This window comes from Parus major, chromosome 5, assembly GCF_001522545.3.
Source record: "Parus major isolate Abel chromosome 5, Parus_major1.1, whole genome shotgun sequence".
Taxonomy (NCBI): domain Eukaryota; kingdom Metazoa; phylum Chordata; class Aves; order Passeriformes; family Paridae; genus Parus; species Parus major.
Window position 1 is genome coordinate 14,336,440 of NC_031774.1, and position 24,721 is coordinate 14,361,160.

The following is a 24,721-nucleotide window of genomic DNA, read 5'->3' on the forward strand; positions in this document are numbered from 1 at the left end:
TGGTTTGTTTTTTCAATCATCCCTGAGTGTGTTGAGAGTTAAGAAAAAAGAAATGGTTGACAAATCTATCACTGGGATAGCCTGATTCCTTGTCTTGGCTCTCCCGGGTCTTTGCCATTTCCACCATTTCACACATTTCAGTGTGACACCACTCTGATATTAAAAAAAATAAAAAAATCAGATAGAAAGATTGATAGCTTTAAAATCTGTTTTTCAGAAGGCAAAGGCTCAGAATAATGTATGGGGTTGTCAGTATACTCTTGGTATGTACCGATGGATGAGTCATGGATGAGTCACATTACAGCTCTCCAGCACCAGCACCAAGACAGCAAACACAAAAGTGTCTGAGCAGATTGGAACCTTTATCTGGCTCCCAGACTCCTGAGGGTTGAACCCCAGAGCTTCAAAATGTCCTCCAGTCATTTAATATCAATGGAAACAGCACAACTCCGGGCTCTGAAACACTGTTGCTCTTTGAAATCAGTGTTTTGTTTCAAGAGACATTTTTTAATTACTATCTTCTGCTGAGTGTGTTTGCTGAAACACTTTTATGTAGCCTTTGCTGTCCTGGCAATTTCTTTTGTTATTTGGGATCATCCACAATCAGAAAAGTTTTGAGAACTGGAGGACCTGAGAAACTTCTAAGCTCCCACCAGCGACCTAATGTTATTAATCTACTGCTCTTTCTGCAGGAGGGGCTAAATGCCAGAGCAAATAAGAGCAGCAGAGTTTGTAAGAGCTGCCTCCCTTCAGCTGTGCATGATTTGCAGAGTCCTGAATTATGAGCATTTCATATATCTTCTTCCATTAGTAACCGAAATTTAAATGAAAATGCTTTTTCTAAAGTAAGAGGAGGGACAAACTATAACAATAATTTTTTAATGTGTATGTGTTTTAAATTCTAGGCAACTCACTTTCTGCGCTGTTGGATGGGAAAGCAAAGCTTATGTTTCTAAGCAGAGGGGAAGACTATGTAATCACTATGCCATACGCCCACTGTAAAGGTAAGGTATGACTCTTCAAATAGGAGGCAAACAGAGTAACAAAATGGTGTCTTACTGACTAACTTTGCACTGGCTCTTCCTCTCAAGTAGCTGACACCACAGGGCCTGGTACCTCCAGAGAGCTCCCAATGAGACATGGCACTCAGTAGGAGGCCTTCAGTAGTCTTCACAGAGCTCTTTCTGGTTTACCTGTGCACAGCCCAGGAGAAAGTTAGGCTCATCAGTGGGCCTAATTAGTTTTCAGACAGTGCAGAAATAGAAAAATACTGCATATATTCATTGCAGATGAGATGAAAAGAGCTACATTTCTGAGCTTCCTAGGATAAAAAGTTTTTATTATGTCAACACTAAAATTGCTTGATATATTTTCTGTCTCTTTGAGGATAAAGAAAATTCCTGACTTTTCTTGCCATTTCTTTGTTATTCTAATACTTATATTTCTCAGAGTATGAGCTACCTCAGTGAGGCTGGCACCTGCTGGCTGTGTGGCTTTGCTCTGTGGAGCCACTGTGTGCTGAAGCTGGGGCATGGCTGTTGATTCACTGCTCCTCAGGAAGCTCTCTCTGTATCATTTCCACCACAGAGTTAAAATCAGCTGTCAAATTAGTTTTGGGGATTGAGTATTTTTTAATTTGGTACACTGACTTCTAAGTTTATATTTAGAAGGGCCTGGGTACCTGAAAACAGCAACCTCATAATATCATGCCCTCTGTGAAGTATTCCTGTGCATAAATATTCTTACCAATTTTTCTTTTTCTGCAAAAGACCTCTTCAGCAAATAGTAAACATACATAAAAAGTTTCTACATGATCTGTAGTCTCCCAGACTCTGGTAAATCCTCTTACAGCTTCTCTCTTCTTCAAGCACCTGAGAGAACTGACTAGGTCTGTTTAAGCACTAGTATGAATGAGGTTGTTGGCTACAACTTTATTTTTCCTGTCCCACTTTCAGCTTGCCACAGGTGCACCCATGAGTCAAGCTGTTTCCTAACTGGTGTTATAAAGGGGGAATATGGACTCAGGGGGAGATTCTTCATGCTTACAGTAAACAGCCACTTCCTAGAAACCTCCAGTTCTGTATTTTCAAAACTTTAAGCCAAGTGGTGAATTTCACAGTGTGTCAGCAAGAACCAGGTTGACTTGAGAAAGCAGGTTGCTTCCACTAGGGCCTCTCTTAAGCCTCTTTTTTTCCTTTCAGGACTTTTATATGGTACCATGACAATGGAGCTTGGAGGGAAGGTTACCATTGACTGTGAGAAAACTAACCACAGGGCCGAACTGGAATTCAAGCTAAAGGTAAGATACATTGTGGCCCCATTTTGAGTGGGTCTCAGGCTTGTCCCTGTGCCCCAGGCAGGGTTTGACCATACACACCAGATCATTGCTGTACCAGCAATATATGTGAGCACCACAGCAGGGCCTGACTGGAGAGAAGGTGTCACCCTGCCACCATCAGTTTTTGCCTCGTCCAACCCAAATTGACCTCAGGAAGCCTTAGTTTTACTTGACTTTTTCACTGCAGCTGGCTACTGGCCAAATTTTGTTCTGAAACTGTAGCTTCTGTTTAGTCTGGGATAATTAGTTTTGCTTGCAAAATACAGTGAGTGTACAAAGAACTTGGAGACAAGTTAGGATGTGGATCTTTGGGGTAGCTCTCCAGCAGCCATCACATCTGTACTCTTATCTTACAGGCGTTATGGTGAGTTGCACCTTGTGTTTCTCAGGGCTACAGGATCTTGCCCTGATAGCAAGGTGAGAGCCAGTTGTCAGGCAGGTTATTCTGAGGGGCTGGCAAGTCTTGTATTCACTTGTTCATGTAGCTACTCCTTCCCCTGGAATGCCTGGTAATGCAAATTTATGGTATGCAGACAAAATGGAGACATATTTGAACATTCCTGTTATTACATAAGTTAAAATTTAGGAGGGAAGGTGATAACATGTAACTTTTTTGAGGCAATTAACTTGCTTTTTAAGGAGCATCCATTTCTCTTCTGCTCCAGCAAACAATTTCTTGCCTGAGCATGAAATGAAAGAACTGAGAGATTGCAGGACTTCAGAGTTGCAGCCTTAGCCAACATAAATGTGAGAGATCACTGGAGTTAGGGGAACCTTTTGCAAACTGTGAGTTGTTTGAGGGCAGTAATATTTTTCTATCTTTATTTGCCCTTACAAAGGGAGCTCTTTCCTCATTTACTTCCCTGACATTTGCACATACTTGTCTTTAGAGCCTGTTCTTCTCATAGGCCTGGTGTACTGTATTGAGGTCAGTGGGATATTTCCCTGACCTGGGAGTCATCTCAAACCTACAACTACTTTAGAGCCTAAAGTCCTTTTCTGGCTTGAAAACAGTATGATTTATCCAAACATGTCTCAGAAATGTCCCCATGATGTAATTACATGCTCTGCTTTAAGCATTTTCTAGCTTTCTCTTTCAATAGAACTGTGGGAAGTTGCAGGTAAACCCCTAAACTCTGTTTTTAATTTGGATATGTACCAGTTCTCTGCTGGGTTGCAGAGATTGATATTGACGCTTGAGATGCATGTGATTATTTTATCCATGGGTGTTGTGTGAAATTTGGGTTTATTTTCTTATTTAACACACACACACACAAGTTTATCTGCACAAATGTTGTCAGAAAATGCCTGCTAAAATGTCTGAAGAGATGTGTTCTGTGCATAGAAGAGCTGCTCACATTTTAACTGGAATTTCCTGTGTCTGGCATCCAGGAGATGGGTTGAATTTTTCATTGTTTTGGGATTTTTTTTCCTTGACTCTGGAAATACCTTTTTTCTTTGGTTTGTGGGGTTTTTTTGCTGCTGACCAGAGCTTCTTCACACTGGAGACTTGACACACATGAAGTCATCAGCAGTGCCACACTGCGTTGCTGTCCCATAAGCAGGAACAGTCGCCACAAGTGCTGCTCCTTTCCTTTGGACAAGGGTGCAAAGGCTGTGCTTCTGGACAGTGGGAAGGAGTTGTTCACATACACCTGTCCTGGTATCTGGCTGACAATAAATAAGTGTTTTTCCAATAGAGATGAGGCCTTGCACTCCTGAGAGTTAATGCGCCTCAAGGCTTATCTCCCTACCTGCAGCTACTGTGTTTGTGGAATTACAAACAAAAGGAAGGAGGAGGCACAATGTGAGACAGACAGAATCCATGTTAGATTTCATTCTGCATTTCCTCAGGAACAGTGGAAGTCAAGCAGTTGCACTTTCCTTCCCTCCTGTTGCACCTCTGTGTTTGGCTCCCTTCCAGTCCTCACCAGACTGACCACATTTGCTGTTTCTCTTCTCCCCTGACAGCCCTTCTTCGGTGGCAGCACGAGCATTAATCAAATCTCGGGGAAGATTAAATGTGGAGAAGAAGTGCTAGCGACTCTCACTGGACACTGGGTAACATTTGATAATCGATGTTGCTGACAGGTTAGGAGCCCATGGCTGCAGGGTTCCGGGAAGGGCTGGCAGCCCTTGGCAGGCTCCCTGCACTGGAATAGGTGCTGGGAGGGCTCTGTCCTGCCTCTTCTTGCCAGCCCCAGGGCATGCAGGTTAGCAGAGCCTGGGCCACACCTCTCTGGTACTTCTGGAGGTAATTCATGCTTCAGTAGTCCCATCCATCCGCAGTGGGAGCTGCACTTCCAGAGCCTGGGAAAGCTGGGAGCAACAAAGGGGGTTCTCCATCAAAGCCAATGGTTCTGCATTTAGGGTCTGAGGCTTAGGACAAGCACTGATGGCAGGAGATACAGTGTGTATTAGGTGTAATTGCAAAGAGCCTGAGGCTGCCTTTTGTCTGGTGTGCTCAGTACCTCCCCAGTTAGATCGGGATCAGGGAAGAGCTTAGAGGATTTTGAATTCATTATTTTCACAGCAAACCTTTTTGGTGGAACACAGTTACTACCCTGTTCATCAGCCAAAGGACAGACACCAATTCAGTGAGGGTGTTATCTCTGTAGCCAGCTCAGAACAGTCAGCAGAGCACCTGGCACCCTTGTTCACCCAGAAGTGATCCACTCAGAGCCAGCCTCAAGCCAAAATTCAACAACAATAAAGTTGCATAGTGAATGATGTAGTCTAATTTTGATTGGAACTCCTGTTACCTGAAACAAAAGCAGTGAACCTTGGCTTTGGGCTGGACATCTGGGTATTTCTTTGAGCAACATTTGGGCATCTACATCATCATTGTAGTTGGCCTATGTGCCCTTGCCAGTCTATAGAAATTACTGTTTCTGAGAAAAGATTTGTCTCATCTGAAGGAGGTATTTAAAGTAGGCCAGGTGAAATGTGCCTGGATAAAGCCCTTACTATAGTGAGATCCTAACCACGGTGTAGCCTTTGGTACTGGATTAGTTCTGTCAGGCGATCTGTCTTTGTACATAAAAAGCTAATGACCATTTTGAAATTGGGAGATTTACCCTTTCTAGGCATGTACAATGGATTTGCTCCATTCTGAGCTCCTTTTCTTGCAGGATGAGCCCTGTCAGTGGTGAGTTGTGCTGGACTGTGGAGTAGCTTGTCTGCGCTGGGTCCTGACAACACCACCCATGAAATCCTGTCATTCAGGGGCTCTGCTGAGCCGTGTAGTTGTGTGCTGCTCAGTGCCCAACCTTCTGCTTATACACTCCTCCCCTGATCTTTATCCTGGTAGCTTGTAGTGCACAAAACTGTAGTGATGTATGAAAGAAGTTAAATGGCTCTGTAAGCTGCTGCTTTCAGCTGTGTGCTGTGAATAGAGGGGCTGCCTTGCAGTGGAGTAGGGACAGTGTTGCTTCTCCTCCCTCACCACTGGGAGTACTGGCCTGCTCTCCTGGCTTTTCTCTGACACCATCCAGTTTCCTGACAGAAATCCTTGTATCTGAATAGTAAATTGTCTGCCTCAGGACCTGAAAACCTACCTGTATAAAGAAGGGAAGTGAATCCGAATGCTTCTCAGCCCTAAGGTCACAGCAGCTGAGTGCTTGTATTTATGCTTGTTAGAGATGCGTGTAGTGGTGCTTGATAATTCCAGCCTACCTCATCCTATCCACACTGGGGGTCTCTTGGAGATCTGGGATCAGTCCTGGAACTAGCATATTGGAATATGGGAGAGGAAGTCCTGAGGGAGACTTTGGAAAAGGTAGCCGGGGATCGTGTTTATATGTGCTGGGTGGTAGGTGAGAGAACAGTGGTGAAAGAAGAAAATCTTAGGGCTTCTGTGGGCAGTGAGGTCTGGGGACAAGACTTAATAGAAGGAACCAGGTCCCTTTCCACTCTGATTAATGATAAACGTAGCCACTGTTTCTGGCAACGCCTTGCCTCATTCATTTCAGAAACCTTCAGGAAATGTTCAGTGAGATTTTATTGGCAAGAGGAGGAAAGCCTCCTAACCAACAGGTATCCCTTATCATCATCCAGGAGCAGCTTTGATTGTCGGGACTAATTTCTACCTTAGTTTTCTGATTGTCATTAATTGACTTAGTTTTCCTTTTCAGGATGGAGAAGTGCATATGAATGAGCTGAAAAATGGGAACACAGAAATGTTCTGGAACCCGACCAGTGAAGTGCGGAGGCAGAGACTGAAGCGCCACATTGTGCTGTTTGAGGAGCAGATGGACTTTGAGTCAGAGAGGTGGGGAGCTTAGGGAACATCTCACTGCTGCTTCTCTCCTGGGAGCAGGGTTCTGATCAGCAGGGCTCCTCCAGTTCCTCAGCATGGTCCTGGAAAGACAGTGACCTGCTTTGTCGGCACATATTACCCAGCCATTTACCTGTTTCTTTCCAGACTATTAACTCTGGAGGATTTCTATGAATTACAGCTCTGAAATAGACCTGGGCTGAGAAATAGTGGAGGCTACATTTTATCTGCTTAAAATAGCAATCCCACCTGGACTCCAGAGATCTCTGTAACTGCTGGAACATTTTATGAAAGGGCAGGATGTCATCCTGAGGTTGGATATCTTGTTAAGAAGAGTTATTTCAACCACAAGCTCTTAAAGTAGATGTAGGAATTGTGGAAAGTACTGGCATCCGCAGAGCAGTACTTTGAACCACATGACAGGATTTTATGAATGAATGTAATTAGGCAGATGTTTTACCTTGCCTCAGATGAGTCAACCTAATCTCAGATGAGATCTCCAATGCAGTCTGCACCAGGCTTTGTAGGGTGATCTAGGTTACCTAAAAATGTAGTTCTGGCACTTAACTCAGTGTTGTGGTTTGACCCTGGCCAGATGCCAAGTACCCACGAAAGTCGCTCACTCACTCTCCTCTGCAGCTGGACAGAGGAGAGAAAATTTAATGAAGGGTTCATGAGTTGAGATAAGGACTGTGAGAAAATATTCATCAGTTACCATTGAGGGCAAAACAGGCTCAACAGTAAAATAAATTTATTGTTAAAAAAATCAGACCAGGATAATGAGAAGTAAACTAAGCCCCTAAAACCACCTTCCCTCTACCCCTCCTTCCTTCACAGCTTTACCTCCTCCCCCAGTGGCACAAAGATACAGGAGGGTCAGGGTTTTAGTCAGTTTATCACTCATCTCTTCTCCTGCTGCTCAGGGAGAGGCAGGGAGAGGTGTCCTTCACTGCTGCACGGTGGAATCCCTCCCACAGAAGACAGTTCTCCATTAACTTCTCCAACATGGCTTCATCTCATGAGCAGCAGCTCTCTGCAAACTGCTGCAATGTGAGTCCATCCCACAGGCAGCAGACCTCTCCAAACTGCTGCAGCATTGGTCCATGGGCCTCCCCCAGGGTCACAGCTTCCACTTAGGCATCCACTGGCTCTGGTGTGGATCTCCTCCATGATCCACCCACAGGTGGATCTCTGCATCCCTGTGGATCTCCAAGGGCTGCAGGGCAACAGCCACTTCACCATGGTCCTCATGAGCTGCAGTGGAATCTGGGCTCTGGCACCTGGAGCACTCCTCCCCCTTCTGCACTGCTCTTGGTATCTGCAGGGCTGTTCCTCTCACATGTTCTCACCCCACTCTTCTCTGGCCACAATTAAAACTGTGCCACAACCTTTCTTTTGATTTCCTCCCCAGTACGTTATCACAGAGGTGTTACTGCTGTCCCAGCACTGGCCAGCAGCATGTCCATATTTGGAGCCATCAGGACTCTGCCAGATGTTGTGGAAATGATGGCATCAGAAGCTTCTGGAGCTTTTCACAGAAGCCACCTCTTTTGGAACCCTCTTGCCAAAAACCAGGCCATGCAAACTCAATATACTTAGCAAGTGGCAGGAATGAATAATGCACAACTTGTTGAGCAAGAGTATTATGTGTTGAGAAAGTTATGTGGAGCTGGCTGTCTTTAAAGAAATTAGTTGTGCTTCCTCTCCACTACAGTCAGCTAGCACCAGCCAGCATTCCAGCCAGCACATGATGTTGCTGCCTGGCTCTGCATTACACTGTCCACTTCTCTGTGGACATCTGATTTTGGTGTTGCATCACATCATCCTAAAAAGATTACCCTTTTTATAGGTAAAGAAAGGAATTGCATGAAAATAAAAAAACATGAAGATTAAGTTTGGACAGCAGTAGGCATTAAGGGCAATAATGTCTGTATTTGTAACTTACAGGGCAGATTTGTTAACTCTGCAGAGCAGGGAAGACTGCAGTAAATTTATTTCTTAATCTTCAGAAGAATATTATTTTAGAGAATCTTGTTCTTGTGGGCAAAGAATCTCCAGTTCTCTGTTTACCAGAGTTTATGACTGACTCCCTTTGCTACGTCAGAGATTAATAATGATACATGCACATAAGGGAAGGAGGCAAAAAGGGAAGTTACAGAGATCCCTAACAGACATTCCACCAGGCTCCTTAGTATGCTGACAGTTGCATGAATAAATTGCCTTCTAAACCAGGTTATATTCTACCTAAATTGCTTAGTCTTCTCTGCAGTGCTGAAAATAGCCTATTTTCACAGTTGTTGGAGAATGTCTGAAGCTCATACTGTCATGCAGCTCACTGTGGAGGGTCTCACTGTCTGACACATGCAGCTCTTGATGGAATAATTTGCCCTTGTCAAACAATTTTGTGCTGTCCCTCTAAGGTTCATAGAGTTAGAGGATTCACTCTTTACACCACTGCATTCCTTAGGACAGGCTTTACACCACCCAACATTTTCTCCAGCTGTTATTTCAGTCCTCCAATCTCCATTACTGAGTTTCCTTCCTTTGTTTCTGGGAGAAAAGATTCATACTCAGAAATGGGGAAATGACTTGTTAAAAATGAAAGGAAGGCATTGCTCTGTGTTCAGTCGATCAAAGAGGCTGCATTTTTGGAAGTGCTGTGTTAATGTATATTGCTAGAAATATAATGAAAGCTCCAGGATCACTTTTAAATTAAGGGCTTCACAGCAAGTTCCAAATTAAATGCAATAATGAATTCATCTTCTAAATGGCAGACTGGTGTTTTGTGGAGCTGGGAATACTGGAACAGCCTGGATGTCCTGTGCACATTCTAAGCACTAAAGCACCATGTTTAGGGAGGGCCAGCTGCTGTCTCAGAAGTATTTCCAATCTGAAATGAAGATTAAAATGCTCTGATTAGAGGAATTGTGGAGATGCTGATCACAGCTTGGCTATAATTAAAAAAAATACTGATTTTCCTCTGGTAGAAGGCAGATCCTCTTTCCAGGGAAGATGCTCAATGAGAACAGCTCTTATGACAGATCATGTATGCTTTGGCAGCTGCAAACAAGTGTTGGTGCTTGCAGCTTGTAAGCACGAGGACATGCTTTTTGCTTATGGATTGAATCAGATTCCCACAGATCTGATTATAAATCAGATAGGAGGTGCATGTGCAGCTGCAAGATGTGCTCATAAATTCATTTTCCAGTGCTTCTAAACTTTAAATATAAATCCATTGTTTTGGGGATGACATTGACATAAAGGCTTCTAAACAGAATTGCCTGAAAGGATGAGGAACAGAACAGATTCTCCATCAATCACTTCTAAGGAGGCTGTGGATCCCAGTGAGTTGAACACAACTTCCTTATGACTCAGCAATGAAAAATTTAATAATTGTTGTAGGTGATGTTATCTAAGAGAAAGTTCCTTCAGCAGTCGCTCATACAGCATTCAGTGTTGCTGTTCTCAATTCCTTTAACTTACAAGCTAAAACAGAGGCTGAGCAATCCTTGTACTGTTCCACTGGAGTATGAATAGACCTGACAAGTTTCTGCTCTAAAGTTCCAGCTGGCAAAATACATTGTTGGTTCTAAGGTGGTTTAACTTCCTTCCCTGATTATTCCTAGGCTTTGGCAGCATGTTACCAGTGCAATAAATAAGGGTGATCAACACAAGGCGACGCAGGAAAAGTTTGTGCTGGAAGAGGAGCAGAGGAACGCCGCCCGGGAGCGCAGGGAAAGCGGCACGGAATGGAAACCGCTGCTGTTCCAGCACGATGCTGGGACCAATGAATGGCGCTACAAATACGAGGAGTGAGTGCTGGGCTTGGGGCTCCCAACACATCTCACTGCCTGAGTTCCTAGGGATGCAGCAGGGTTACAGACCTGTAACTGGAGGCCTGTCATTCCCAAAACTATGTCCAGAGCTTGCCCTTTCTGATCTCCATGTCATCACTTGAATACATATTCATGATACTAATTGGGAATAGCTGGAAATGAGGGCTTGGAAATGGAAAATCCACTATGCCATTGATATAAATTCCTGTTGCTATAATCAAGTGCAGAATCATTTAGCAGAGATTTTTCTGCACTGTTCAGAGCAGTTTACTGTGCTCTCCTCCCCTGGGCAAGAAGGGCAAAGCCTCTAGAGACTGAACCCCCTCACCTATTTCAAGGAACTGTGAATATGCAGGGAGCTATCAATTAGTCCTGTCACTGCATCTGGGAAGTCTGGCTACTGTCAGGGATGATTGCCTGCCCTGATGCATGTGGAATTAGTGTATTGGGCTTAACACACCTAATGTGGGATTCTTGCTTTTCTGATGAATTTTTTTCATTTGGTCTCAAAAGTCTAAGACCTTGGGATCCTTTGAACGACATTGCTCAATTTGAGAAAGATGGAATACTTCAGACAATGGAAAGACACTTATCCACAAGGATGTCAAACCACAAAGCAACATGCATAAACAATCAAATCACACGGCACAAGGTAAAAAGCCTGTTTTGGGGACTGTAATACTTCATGATTATTTAGACACACAGCCCTTTTTCTACAGCATTTTCATGTAAGCACAGCATAGGCTGAAAGTTTTGTCTTGGGTAAATACAGCTTGTGAGCATAGACCTGCAGTATTATATCATCATTAGCTCCAAAGAATTGTAATTACTGATTGACTCATTCTATCAATTTTGGCATTTTTCTTCCACCCAGTGTTAGTGACAGTGACTCTTACTGAATTTTTGCGCGTGACTGAGTTGAACTTCACTGTTCAGTGTTTCCAAAGCAGAAAACTTCCCATAGGTTTTGGAGTGCACAACTCAGATCCCCTGACTTCAGTTTCAACCTTTGCCATCAGCCTTTATCACTCCCACTCTCTCAGATAAGACAAGAAACATCTTTCCATCCTTTCCCTTAAACAGAGATTATACTCCCCTATTTCAGTGCTTTTATCTCTGGAGTAATACATGTCATTCATAACACACTTTGCAAATGTAGAGCTGCTAAACTAGAGAAGTATAACCCATATTACACTGAAAAACTTGTATCCTATTATGTACATAGACTTTTCTTTTATAATACTCCACATCTGAATGTCTCTGATGTAGTGGGGAAGTTGAGGTTCATTGCTTTTCAGATCCTGTAGTGAGAAGTTTGAATCAATGTATTTGGTTTACTCCTCTGAGAGAGAGGGAGAAACTTGCCAAAATGCATCAAGGAACTAGGCATAAAAATTCTGAAATGTTTAGATCCTTCATGCACCTTCTGAAAAATCTTTGCTGGGGAATTTGATTCAAATTTTTTCTTCTTTTCCAACTTTCTCTTATGTACCTCACTGAGTTGGGTACACAACTCAGCAAAGGAACTGTAAGATTCATCCATAGTATGTGTCAGTTAAAGCTACAAGAAGAATAATTTGGATAGATGTCTTAAGAAAGTTGTCATTTGGGGAAATGCTTCTGTATGAGTCGTGTGTATAATTTCCTTAAGTAGCTGCCAGAGTCCAGCTATTAGGAATTGCTGAGGAAGCAATCAAACTTCAAATCTCACACATATTTCCCAGCACCCCAAATTGTTTAAAGCAAACACACACATCTTCAGTGTGATAGAGACTGTCATTTCTAATCTCTGTTTTATCCAGAGGTCTGCCAAGGACTGCCGGCGCCGCAAAACCAGTGATCAGCCGTCCAACCACAGCCAGAACACAGAGAGCAGCTGTTCAACGCCAGAGTCAGTGCAGGAGCTCTCAGATGATGATGGCAAGTATTTGGGTGCCGCTGGGTTAGGCTTTAATGTTATTCCCTTGGTACTTCAACTCTTGAGCCAGCCCTGGGACATTTCCTGGCCTAGTTAATACCATGGGCTAACAGCCCACAGGCAGCACAGAGAATGTTCTGCTTTTCTGTTCTCTGTATGTGCTATTTCTCTTTCTGCTTTACAACAAGGACTTCCCAACTCCTGGAAAAATTGGAAAAAAACACTGTCATTCCAATCAACAAATAGGAAATGGGCTGTGTTTCTCTCTCTTTTCTCTGCCTTTGTTGGAGATGACCTTGAATGTGTGTGAGAAAGGGCAGGTGTGAGTGCTTCTTTCTCCTCCCCTCAGCTGGGGAGCGTTATTTCCTTAGAGCTGACCAAGAAACACCCTGAGCCAGAGTCACAGAGAGGCCAGTTACAGTGGCCTGGGTCTTTTGGGTGAAAGATTATGTTTCCTGTTTCCTTTTCCCCATGTTTCCTTCTGAAAGTGTCCCCCCTGGTAGTGACAATTAGATCACAGCCACCCACTTGCTGTGTTGTGTTTCATCACTACCACCAGAATGGTGATGCAAAACATAATTGTCCTTCAATACTTTGCCACAGGGTTTGAAAGCCTGTGCACTCAGTGTGGGAAAGAAATGAATCACCTGAAGGAAATTCACTCAGCTGTCTTATCCCTACAGAAAGCCCAACAGGACATACACAGGTAACCATTTTCTGACATGAATCAATGATTTTAATGGGCTAAAGATAACTTGTGTATTTAATTCCTTACTATGGTCTTTGGAATGTCTCTGTGAGCTGCAGGAGTGCAGTACAAGTTGTTGTAGGTAAAGTAACCAGTTAACACACCAGAAATACAAACCCACACTCTGCTTGAAAGAGTGAGGAGGAAATCTCTTCCTCTTAACACTGCCTTTGTAGGCAAAAAGCATCACCTCAGCATGTTCCACAGCTCAAGGTCCTGAAAAGGGCTGATCCACACCCTGGCTGAAATAAATCTCTGCCAGGCAAGAATGTGTGAGGTGTCTCTTCTTGTTGATCATGTTGGGAATTTCCTGTTTGCTATGGAGATGCAGGGATGTGGCCCAAAAAACTGGGCTCCATGATGAAAATCACTAAACTCCAGTTTTCGTACAAATGGCTGGTTGCCATCTGAGGGAAGCAGTAACCACACCTGCTGCTGACAGAGGGCTTTGCCCTTCAGACTTTTGTGGGGAGGTATGAGCTGCTACTTCTGATCCAGGGAGCCCTGATCCTCTCTGGGTGAGGAGTGTTATCCAGCCCTCCCAAGGCTTCAGTGAGGTGGAATCACATGAGGCCTACCATTTCTGGATGCCAGAGTCACTGGTGATATGGTTTTAGCATCCCTGCAGCTCCTGGGGGTGTCCAGGACAGGCCTTGCATTTGGGAAGGTTAGGGAGTAGGTTAAACTCACAGGGTTATGAGTGGGTGCTGGATGAAGAGATTCCTTGTGGTTTGTGCCCTTCCCATGCCAACCAGCTGCAGCCAGAAGCATTGATCTTCCTGTTAAAAAGAGGGAGGTAAAATCTGTGGAGGCATACTGCTCTGCCCCTGAGGGTGTCAACAAATTACAGGGATCCCTCCTGGTGTGGAAATTCTGGGTATATGGCACACATGTGTCAAGGCACACCTCTCTCCAACACAAATAATCATATTGCTTTCTTTTGCAGAAACCTCAGTGCTCTGAACAAAAAGTCCTTCCACAGGAAGGCCTCTTCTGAAAGCTTCCTCCTGGACTCTCGCTGTTGGTTTCTCCTTTGCATCTTTCTTACGTGTCAACTCTTCATTAATTACGTCTTCAAATAAAATCACTACGTTTGGCAGCAATAATGATCACTGGCTGCAGGAGGGGGCCACTCACGCAAGGAGCCCAGCGAGGCACCAAAGCACTTTAGAACCAACATGGCAGAGGTGGAAGGAAGTGGAAAAACGAGGTTAAAAAGGGACCTAGGAACCTGCAAAACTTTGTTCCTGCAGATTACGTAATTTTTGCCTTTTTCATGTACATCTTCAAGGACCTCTTAACCTGTATGGGCCTTAATGCTGAAGCCAAATGTAGCTTTAATTGTGCAATTTGTTTTCTATGTTTTGTCATTTTCTGATGCAATTAATAATTACCCAGCAGTATTGGTAACCCCAAAATGGTAATCACCTCAACATTTTGGAAAAGCCACGGTGGCCTGGGTTATAGCTCCAGGAGTGAGGGAGAGCAGCTGAGGAGCTGTAAAGAACTGATGTCCAGTGCCTGTCCGGCTGCCTTTAATTACAGGAGGGAGAACACTTGGTCCAAAAAATCCAGCCCCAGGATATTAAGTCATGATCTGTTTAGTCAGCCCACGCAGAATGGGACCTCAGGATGTGTTTTATTTTCCATTCCACAGAAACTGTAAATATACACAATTTCCTAGAGCCATTCTTCTTTAGGAAATGGGAAGCATCCAGTGAAAGCTCCTCGCCTGGTTACGGAGCTGACTGGTGTCCTGGGTCTAGCCCATCGAGTGTGATGCTAGACACGCACGCCTGTTTGTAAAACATGGTCACTTACTATTATTGTTATTATTTGCTATATGGCTGTTTTATAATACCACACACTAGCATTGTAGAGAGAAATCCACTGCCCCAGCATAGGTGAGAAGGATGGGAGCGATGTAGGTGTACATGTGTTCAGTCTTAGGCACATTTATAGTCAAAGGTCAGGAAAGGGAGAGTTTTGCTACTGCATTGTTCAACCCTGTTAATAGTCTTCCTATTTTACACCATTTTTTAAAGATTTGCAATATTTTCTGTAGACTGCAGACAATACTAAGCCTTTCTTTTCTGGCCTGAAGTAGTTCCAAGTGGTAAGTTCTGCTATATATACAGCCTTAAAATACTTAGTGGTGGTGCCATTCTGGGCTATCTTTCAATGTAAATGTTTCCAAATTTTTAAGTACATTCCTCGTCATATTCCCCAGTTAGGGGAAACCTGTTTGTGCTTGATATGTTGAAATAAAACTACACACAACTTTCAGTGGCAGTCTATCTGACAAATTATTTTGGGGTTTGTGTTTGATGCTTGTATTTTACAAGTAAATCACTTTTTAGAGGAAAATCAACAGGAAATTGCCTCCAAGAATGTCAGACCTAGGTCACAGGTTAGAACAGCAAGAGCAGTTTTATACCCCTCTGGCTGAAATTGTCAGAAATTGTCTGAAATTGTCTTCTAATTGTAGCAACTTCCACAGAAAGAGAAATGGTTCCTTTGATTTTCACTGTTGTACATGGAAATGTACAAACTTGTCTTGAACTTAGAAAACCTTTATATCAAAGACTTGAGGATAGTGAGCAGATTGTTCAACAGAGAGAACTTCAGCTCTCTGATATGAACAGGCAGGGTAAGAGCCAGCATCTGGAAGTTGACATTCAGAAAACTTACCACAAATAGTAATGGGTGGGAGTGGCTTTGTTATTGGCAAAAGTCTCCAGAAAACCAAAATATTCTTCACCCTTGAGGAAACATCCTTGAAGAATATCAACATTACTGATCCAGATTAGGTGCCTTTTTGAAGGATATCATCCTAGTCCTTACTCTTTCTTACATCCAGACTTACTCTTTCTGAGGAAGTCTGACCTGTGCTACACGGTGTAAAACTCAGTGAGGGGGAGTTGCCTCTGCCTGCCAGAAGTATGTGGCTTCAAAGTGCTCCTGGTTGGGATACATCCAAGTGTTAGGATGTAAAACTGTATGAACATATCCACTGTGGAAACATATCTCCTTTGAATACTTCAGCAAATCAGCACATCTCTGGCCTGCCAGCACAGCCTTCCTCATCACACTCATCCTGCTTTGGGACATGTATTTGAATTATGGAGAGGAGCCTCTCCACTTCTGTAGGGCTATTTTACATGCCTTGGGTACATCTGTAACCTGGCTTTGGGAAATGGGTACCAAACAACAACAGAAGAAAACTCAAACAACCCAAGCTCCCCTGAACCAAAGAGAAGCAGGGCTGAGCAGGAAGGCTTCAGTTGTTCTCAGTGTGAGTGCTGGAAATTGTTTGGATTATTTCAGTTTTACCAAGCTACGGAGCCACAGGAATTTTCACTAGGACTTGCAGCTGATAAAATAAAGTTACATAAGAGCAGCAGTTCAGTGAGAGAAAGTAGCAACATTCACAAACTAATTAAGTATCAGCAGAGGAAGAGTTTCCAACATTTAGGGCTGCTGCCACAGAGGTTAAACAATAATCCAAAAAGGAACAGCCTATGAATCCTTGTGCCATTAATTTTAATCCAATTTCAGCATCTGGAGGTGAACATTCCTACATGCCAGATACACGCACATAGGAAATGAAAAGTATTCTTGTGGAAAATCATGGCCAGAAACGTTGTTTCTCTAGGAGGAATAACCGCTGAGGAGAAACGTGGGAACCCTTTCAAGGCTTTAGAACACCCAGTTACATGCACTTCGTTTGCTCAGTGTTGGAAAAATTCTCCTTACAGCCTTTCACTCTGCTTTTTGTGAACAGGGTGAGCAGCCCTCCAGCGCCTGAGGTTTAGGGGAAACAAATGAGGCTGTTTTCTGAGGCGGGTTTTGTGCATCCCAGAGTGGGACGGGAGGGCGGGGGGGGGCCCGCCTCCCGTGCGCACAGCCCCTCCCGCGGGGATAAAAGCTTCGGCTCAGCTGAGGCTGCCAAAGCGATGGGCGCCGTCATGGGAGCCGGGCGGGCGGTGGGACTGCTGCTGCTGCCGCTGCCGGTGAGTGCCGGGTGGGACTCTGCCAGGGGCCGCTCTCTGCCCTACGGGCTCGTCCTCCTCCTGCCCGCCGCCCAGACAGAGCCCAAATCCCGTATTTTGAGGGGAAAAAAGTCTTGCTCTAGCGTGAAGGAGCCTTGTGGGTTTTTCTATCCTTTTCTTCTTTAAGAGACTTTAGTAACTTTCCCGAACTTTTTGTTCGTGTTTGGTGTCTCGGGGAATTTCCTGCGGCAGCGCCGCTGCTGTGAACCCAGAGCCCTCAGGGAATGGCAGCAGGTAGCGGGCCTCCATGTCCCTCCCTAATGCACTCACTGTCACCCTTCCTTTTCTCCTCTGGAAAAAAAAAAAAAATTACAAGCAAGAGGTGAGTTCTTTAATGGTCCTTGTGCTTTTTAACTGTGAAATTAGAAGTTTTCTCGGCTCCCCACAGTTACGAGGAAGACATTGAGTCTACCGAAGAGAGAGTTGAAAAAGCGGGATCCTCTTGGTTTTAGCTTAGAAGTTACCCGCTGTTGGCAATTAGTGACGGGGAGCTCGGCGGCCCCCTCTTCCCCTCCTGCTTTTGTTCTAGAGGTTTCTTTCGTGTGTCTCGTGAGGGATGTGACTCAGGTGTACCAGCACCAAGCTTGCGCTCTTTAGAGGCACCTGTTGCTGGCACAGGAGCTCTGCTGAGGAGTGCATGGCTTGCATGATTCTTCCTCCCAAAAAGAGAAAAAAGAAAAGAAAAAAATCATACCCAGTGCTCCCCCGCATTGTTAATGACACAACTTTTCTCTAGGCTCAGATTGGAGGTGTGAGACGTCTTGGATGAGAGGGCATTTCCTCAAGTTTGCATGAGCAAGACTAGCACTGATTCCAATGAATTAAAAAGATGGGGAAAGGAACAAATGCACAACGCAGAAACCTTGGAGTCTGAAGTTCAAGTGCAGTGAGCTAGTGGAGAGAAAATTGAAGTTTATATGGAGGCAGGAATGTTTAGCAATTGTTGCCTGAAACCCATTAGCCACTGCATGGTGCTGCCTTAACCCCAGCTTTGTGTTGGCAATTACTGCTGACAACTAAGTGAGCAGCACTTAGCAGAAATTAGTTTGGGTTTCCTCTGTGGCTTCCCATAAACTTCTGAATGTGTTTCCAAGTCTTTACAAGTTAATCCCCAAGATAGTTATCGTGTTCCTGGGAGGATGAATCACTCTAGCTGCCTGTTTGCTATAGGTTATGCTACTGACGATGCCTGGAGCCCAAGCGAACTGTGGGGAGACAGAGTACTCCCATCAAGGTCTCTGCTGTGTATTTTGTGAAGCAGGTAAGACTTTGCGCAGTTCCAGCTGATAGCTCTTGTTTCTTAGATTGCATCTAGTGGAAGTCTAAGCCTGGTTGAAGCTGTGATGACTTCTCAGTGCTCTAAAGGCTGGGCTCTATTTTCAAGTGAGAGCCCCTTAATGCAACAGCTGATGACTGGGAGAGGTGCTTTGGCATCAAGCCAGGAAGCCTCTGCTTGTGTTTGCGGTAATTTAGTTAATACAAAGGATGGCGTTGAGGGGAATTCTGATATTTCTGTGTCCATAGGCAAAACTTCAGTATGGTTTTGCTCTCTCCTCCTTGCACAATGCATGCAGATTTAACAAGTTTTGTACCAAGACAAAACCTCTTCTTAGTATCAGAAACTTACTGGTGCTTTTAGGTGGGAGAAAAAAAGTTTATTGAAAGCAATTCTCCCTGAGCTTGCCCCATTCCTTCAGCAGTGGTGTGTCTACATGGCTCCCTGAGCTGCTGCAATTGTCTCATCCTTGGAAATGTGCCTCCTGACTCTCCTGTACTGCTCGATTTGTGTGCATGCAAGGAAGGGTTGAATTTGTGTTGTAATATCCTGGCTTAGTATTTTGTCAAAAGATTCCCTGAGACTGCTGCTGCTGCTGCCAGTTCTCTTCTTCCACAGGTACTTTTGTTGCTGATCACTGCAATGCTTCACATTTAAGAGGAAAATGTGACCCTTGCAAAGAAGGAAAAGACTTTACTCCCCATGCAAACAGCTTGGAGGAATGCTTGCCTTGCAGACAGTGCAAAGAGGGTACCAAACATTATGAAACCTTAACCATTTTCCCTTTTTTGATATGGAAAAACCTGGTCTTCATTGAGCATATTGAACTTAAAAGTAAATTGCCTTTATGGCCTGAGTATAATTTTTGCTCTCGCTAATTTATATTTTCTTTTTAGATCAGATAACACTGAGATCCTGTACTCTGACACAGAATGCTGAATGCCAGTGCAAACAAGGGTATTTCTGTGCTGATGAGGGCTGTGAAAGATGTCAGAGAAACAGTGAAATGTAAGTTTGAGAATAAGTACTATTTTCCTTCTAGGAAATGTTAGAGCTCTGGTCCAATCTGTGCCAATAGCTAACACATGTCATCAGGCTGTAATTAATTGCCCTGAAGCCAATGGCATTATTCATGCATTTACATTTTGAATGTCAAAACCTGTGATGCTGAGACCTAGAAAGATGTTGATTTGTGTGTCATTGTGCTTGTTGCTTATGGCTGTAAACTTGGATTTTTCATGTATTCAGGTTGGTATTTCCCCAGAAACACACTTGAATGAACTTTCTGGCACCCAGCTCAAAATCTCAGGATGTTAGAACTAAACTAGCTGTACACGAATAATACCTGTACTCGGTGGTTTTTCTTATCTCCCTCCACTTAGAAGCTAACACACATTAATTTTACCTGCTTTGCTTTTATTTTATCTTGTAGTCTTATCTTGGATTGTTTAAAAGTGCACTTCTATCAAAGTTTATGCATGTTCCATTCATGGTTCTAAGCTCTATCTGAAAAATAATCAGGCCTGGACAGAGCTATGTATTGCTCTGGAAGTGTTGGTACAGTTTTGTGTTATCATCCATTTCAGGCATCCGGATGGGAAAGAGGTTGTGCCGAATTCCACTGATGCTACAGACCCAAGCTTGCCCAATCAAGGTGTAGTATACAAATCCCACTCAGCTTGGTTTTTGGGTCTGTGGCTTCAAGCTAATAACACTAGAGCTGTCTGTAAAACAGTGGTTTCAACTACTGTGTCATATTTAACAGCAGCTGCATTTCAGTCTGGGAGTTACTTGCTAGAGATAAGTTCTCAAAGGGATTGAAAGGATAGACTATCTTGTGTTTCACTTGGTGAAAAGCTACCTGTATTGCCTGGTTCTTCAAGCTGCAAGGGTGACACACTTGAAAGTCATGGATAGTGCAAGTATGTTTACTGTGCCTGGAGTAGCTTCTTCTGCCAGGAACACACACTGTCCATGCTACAGCACCCGAAGCTTGCTATCACCTTTTGCATACTTGTTTCCCCTTAAGTGTCTCTCCAGAAAACCCTGTAGGAGTTGTATTGCATTTCTCTGCAAGTCCCTGTTGCCTTTGGGAGCATGTGTGCATGATGCACAGTGCAAACAAGTACTCAAATGTTCAGGGCAGCTGAGAATCCCAGTGCCTTTTCCAGGACAAGCTATCTGGGTTGTTGTATTAGTTCTGGGCTTACGTTTTTTTTCTCTAGGACAGCAAGGAATAACTTTTTGGAGGAGTGTTTCAGTACTAATTTTTTTTTTCTTACTTTGCAGGGCAAGGAGCTCTTGTTTGGGTTATTCTGGTGTTTCTGTTTGGTTTGGTTCTGCTAATTGCTGTTATTATAAAGCTGAAGTGTAATAAAGGTAACTACTTGCTTATTATCCATGAAATTTGCTTTCCAGGGTTAGGCAAAGTGAGCACTAGGGGCTATCCCTGGTTCTTGTGTTGCCTTTCAGGGGACCTGTTTAAGCTTTTTTTTTAGTTCATTTAGCGTGTGATTGAAATTAGCAAGTCCTGTGAAATGAAGAATTTAATTTGGTAAATAAAATGCATGATTCATAATCCTTAACTATGAACTTTCTTATCTTGCTGACAGATGCCTCTGCTTCAAAGCAAGATTGTCGTAAGGTCCTTATAAAGGACTTCTCCAATCTGCTTGCCTTGTATTGGCAAAGAGGAAAAACCTGTGTGTGGATTCAGATGCATGGGGCGAAAAGTAGCAACTAATTAGATCACTAATTACTTTCACTGTGTTTGGCTGTGGAGATTTTTTTTTCTACAAATTGGTACCCTTTAGTCACTTGAACATCTTAAGTGAATGTTAGGCTGATAAGTCCTGTATGAATTTATTTTTTAGCGGAAACTGAGCTGTTTTCCTTGGAAACTTCTATTTCCACTATTGTATATTAAAGTATTTTTGCTACTAGTTTGTTTAAAATAATATTGAAAATTATTCTGAATTTTAAATGCTAAGTTTGTTCAAATCATGTCTTACTGATTGTACTGCAGTAAAGATTTCTGCCTTTTCTTCTGTATTTCAATAGCCTATGAAAATGCTGAGAAACAAAAGCTGGCATAGAGGAGGTTGCAAGACTGGCTTAAAAGCCAAACTACATCTTGTGGTCTGCATTTTACTAGACAGGACTCTTCTCTGTATTAAGGCACAGTGTTGTGCTGTTGGTGGAAGATAAGGGTGAAATGTATGACAGGTCAAAGAAACTAAATGGCTTTTAAAAGATCTGGCTGTGTTACAAAATTTTCTATTGCATATAAATCTTGTGTGAATTCAGCCATGTTTAAGTTGCTGCAATTCTTGTAAGTTTCTTAAACACTGATTTTGGTTTTCAGCTGCCTCAACTGGTGAAGATGCAGAGGGAGGTCTGGTAAGTATGTGATGAATCAAGTGTTTCATCTCAGTCTAATTGTTCACAGCCTCATTGTACCTTGAAACATAGCCCTCAATGTTTGTTTCGTTGTAGATATCTGGTAGGATGTGTTCCTGTGATGCAATAAGTCGTGATTCATACAAGATCAGATATTAATTCACAAGTGCCTGATGTATTCAGTAACTGCATGTGTCTGCTGCAGTTGGCCTTGTCAATACTTGGAAACATTTCAGAGCCTGTGACAAGGATGCTTTGGAAGTGGGGGAAAAAAACTTGGACTAGCTGCAAGTTTTTGCTTCAGACTGTCTCCAAGTGATACTTTGATCTATTTAATTTCTTCTTTGCTGCTTCAGACGTGTATTCCACAACTGATGGCAGCTATTGTTTACCTGTATGGTGGTATTCGAGTTCTCATTGCATTGTTGACTTTAAATTATTTGTTCACAAGACTTAACCATTCCTAATCCAGTAGTAATTGAGTCTACCTGCCTTTGGGCTCATGACATAAGCTCCAGACCAGGACCTGACAGTCTGAATTCTTGGTTGTAAGCAGTCCCAAAAGAGGAGGGGTTCTGGGCTGAGAGCATACCAGTCCCAAAGTACATCCCTACAAAAGGCTTATCCAGCTGAGAATGGCTACTGTCATATGTTCCAACTTGAAACTTGATACACCCTGGTATCCTGTAGTCAAACACTATTTCAGAACCCTACTGTTTGAGTCTGAAAAAACCTATTGCTAGTCTAGAATTCTGCAAGATAGAAATACAAAACCGGAAAAAGTAAATATAAGCTGTCTTTAGCTTCTCTAGTTAGAAGCTACATCCCTACCAGCACCACAAGGCAAAAATTAACTCAAGTCTTAGTTTCACACAACAAATGTTAGTCTTGAGGAGCTAGGGACAATATCTAGGCTGTTCTCACAGTGTGCATGCAGCACTTCTTTCTCCCTGGAGCTTCTCTTGTCCCTCACCAATGCATTGCCCACCCAGTGTGTGCATTCTTTTCTAATGTAATTAATTAGATATTTTGAGTAATTAAATGCTCAAATTATTTATGTCAAAAATACTCAAAGACTGAAGAAACAGAATTTAAAGAGCTGTTCAAAGACTCACCCTAAACTCTGTTCTTTTTCTTTCTTAAGGTCCATAAGTGGCTCAAATATGTGAAACATCCCACATTTTTTGTTGGGTTGAGTCTCCTCTCACGCCCTGGCCAGATTTGCAGCACTTCATCCATTTGTAGAAGCTGATGAAGAAACATGAAAAAAAAAACTGGTCAAAATGCTGTAGCATAGGAATAGGCAAATATAATATTTCTTTAATTTGAATAAAATGGTTGTAGAATGATGCAGTTACAAACTGGTGCATGGTGCCACTTGTCTCTCATGTAAGAGGTGTCACAGGCAGATGCAAAGTCTGCACTTGGAGTGCTCATGGTGCTGTAAGAGCTTATTTGCTAAGCAGAGTTACACTGATGCAGTCCTGAGACCGAGTATTTTGGCACCTACACACTTTCCCTTCCAAACAACCAGTGAATTCATACTGCTCCAATGCCCCAACAACTGCTGATACTTGAATAGCTGATGCTGGATTTTGAAACAAAAGTGACAGTTGTGCTGTGCTCTTTCAGTCATGTGGATTCCTGTTTAAGAATTATCCTATATAAAAAGATTGTCTTCAATGTGTTTATACTCTTAAATATAAAGTGTTTTCACTGAGAATGATGTACAACTGCATGTGTGATATGTGGGGTGGTTCCCCCTCACATCTTTGCCTATGCATGTTGACCACATTGTGGTCTCACCTGTGGGTCACTGACCCTGTGCAAGCAGCAAGAACTCTGGCTTATACTCACAAGGACACCGCACCTTAATAAACACAAGTCTTGGGCAGAACAGTTACTCCTTATCCTCATTTTCTACATCTAACAAACTATTCCTAAAGCTTGCCAGCTTTAGCACTACCTGTCATGCTGGACATGCTTCTCTGCTTTGTGCTTGTATTGTTCATGCTGAGCAGCTGGTGCTGTGCTCCCTGGCTATGCTTGTTTAATGAATTGACAATGCAAGAAAGGAAGGGAGGAGCCTTTCTTGCTGGCTTCCCCTCACAAAAGCTATGCAATGGACACAGGTGCTCACTGGCTTCTTTCAACTGATTATAGTTTGTGAATCTGTTAGGAAAGCTAATCCAGCCACAGCCAGCCCAAAGTAGTGCACTTCCACGGAGCTGACAGTTCTGAGCATCAGTCTTGACACAGCAATAGGCTTGAGGTCCCTGGTGCTGTTAAAGCAGCTCAGGTGCAGCAAGGCAATTTAATTCCCTCCTGTTCTAGGAGGGGTGCCTACCTTCTGTACCTAGAGAGGAAAAAGCAGCAATCTACATTAAGAACATCAGGAAAAGTTTCCTGTGGTGGTTGTGGAGGTAACTTGTAAGCCTTACCCTGCATGTATTTCAGTGCATTCAGAACAGCGAGGGAGGTGGAGAGTCAGGCTCTGAAACCTTTTGAAGTCTAATTCTGTAAAGGCTGTAACTTTGCCAAATTTTCAGCTGTCCTTTTGTTTCCCTGATACCTGGTGACTTCAAGTATCTCCTTTTCTTCCCACAGAAGAAAATAGCAGAAAATAGTGTGGTTTCTGAGCTGGGCACTATCCTGTGTAGGAACTGGAAGTGTCGTATGGCAGTGTGGTTGAGGAGGATTGCTAAGTCCTCACTGGCAGGAAAACCTGTCCAGAATTCTGCTTTTCAGCAGAATGCCCTATCTAATGTTCCAAGTGGAACTCCAGCAAATTGTAAGATAAGTGTATGCATGTGAAATTATCATTGCATTTTCTCTAATACAGGTGTCCCTTTAGCTGAGCTCTTAACTAGTCCTAGAG

General features: G+C 43.3%; 2 protein-coding genes across 9 annotated transcripts in view; both read left to right on the plus strand.

Annotated features, from left to right (window-relative positions):
- OSBPL5 (oxysterol binding protein like 5) overlaps window positions 1-15,402 on the plus strand; it is a 181,394-nt gene extending 165,992 nt beyond the window's left edge. For all 8 annotated transcript variants that reach the window (XM_015630224.3, XM_015630225.3, XM_015630227.2 and 5 more), the window contains 9 exons: window positions 906-1,004; window positions 2,202-2,299; window positions 4,310-4,399; window positions 6,472-6,608; window positions 10,241-10,426; window positions 10,964-11,102; window positions 12,253-12,370; window positions 12,972-13,074; window positions 14,063-15,402. In XM_015630224.3, the coding sequence (XP_015485710.1) occupies window positions 906-1,004; window positions 2,202-2,299; window positions 4,310-4,399; window positions 6,472-6,608; window positions 10,241-10,426; window positions 10,964-11,102; window positions 12,253-12,370; window positions 12,972-13,074; window positions 14,063-14,198 (1,106 nt within the window). In that variant the 3' untranslated portion in view covers window positions 14,199-15,402. The remainder of the gene's footprint in view (window positions 1-905; window positions 1,005-2,201; window positions 2,300-4,309; window positions 4,400-6,471; window positions 6,609-10,240; window positions 10,427-10,963; window positions 11,103-12,252; window positions 12,371-12,971; window positions 13,075-14,062) is intronic.
- A 1,654-nt stretch (window positions 15,403-17,056) lies between these two features.
- LOC107205625 (tumor necrosis factor receptor superfamily member 26-like) lies at window positions 17,057-23,204 on the plus strand. Its single transcript, XM_033514976.1, is given in 9 exon segments — window positions 17,057-17,129; window positions 18,339-18,429; window positions 19,063-19,194; window positions 19,341-19,452; window positions 20,031-20,098; window positions 20,734-20,823; window positions 21,809-21,843; window positions 22,988-23,050; window positions 23,053-23,204. Coding segments are annotated over 9 exon segments (684 nt in total). The 5' UTR covers window positions 17,057-17,072; the 3' UTR covers window positions 23,089-23,204.
- Window positions 23,205-24,721: the final 1,517 nt, after the last annotated feature.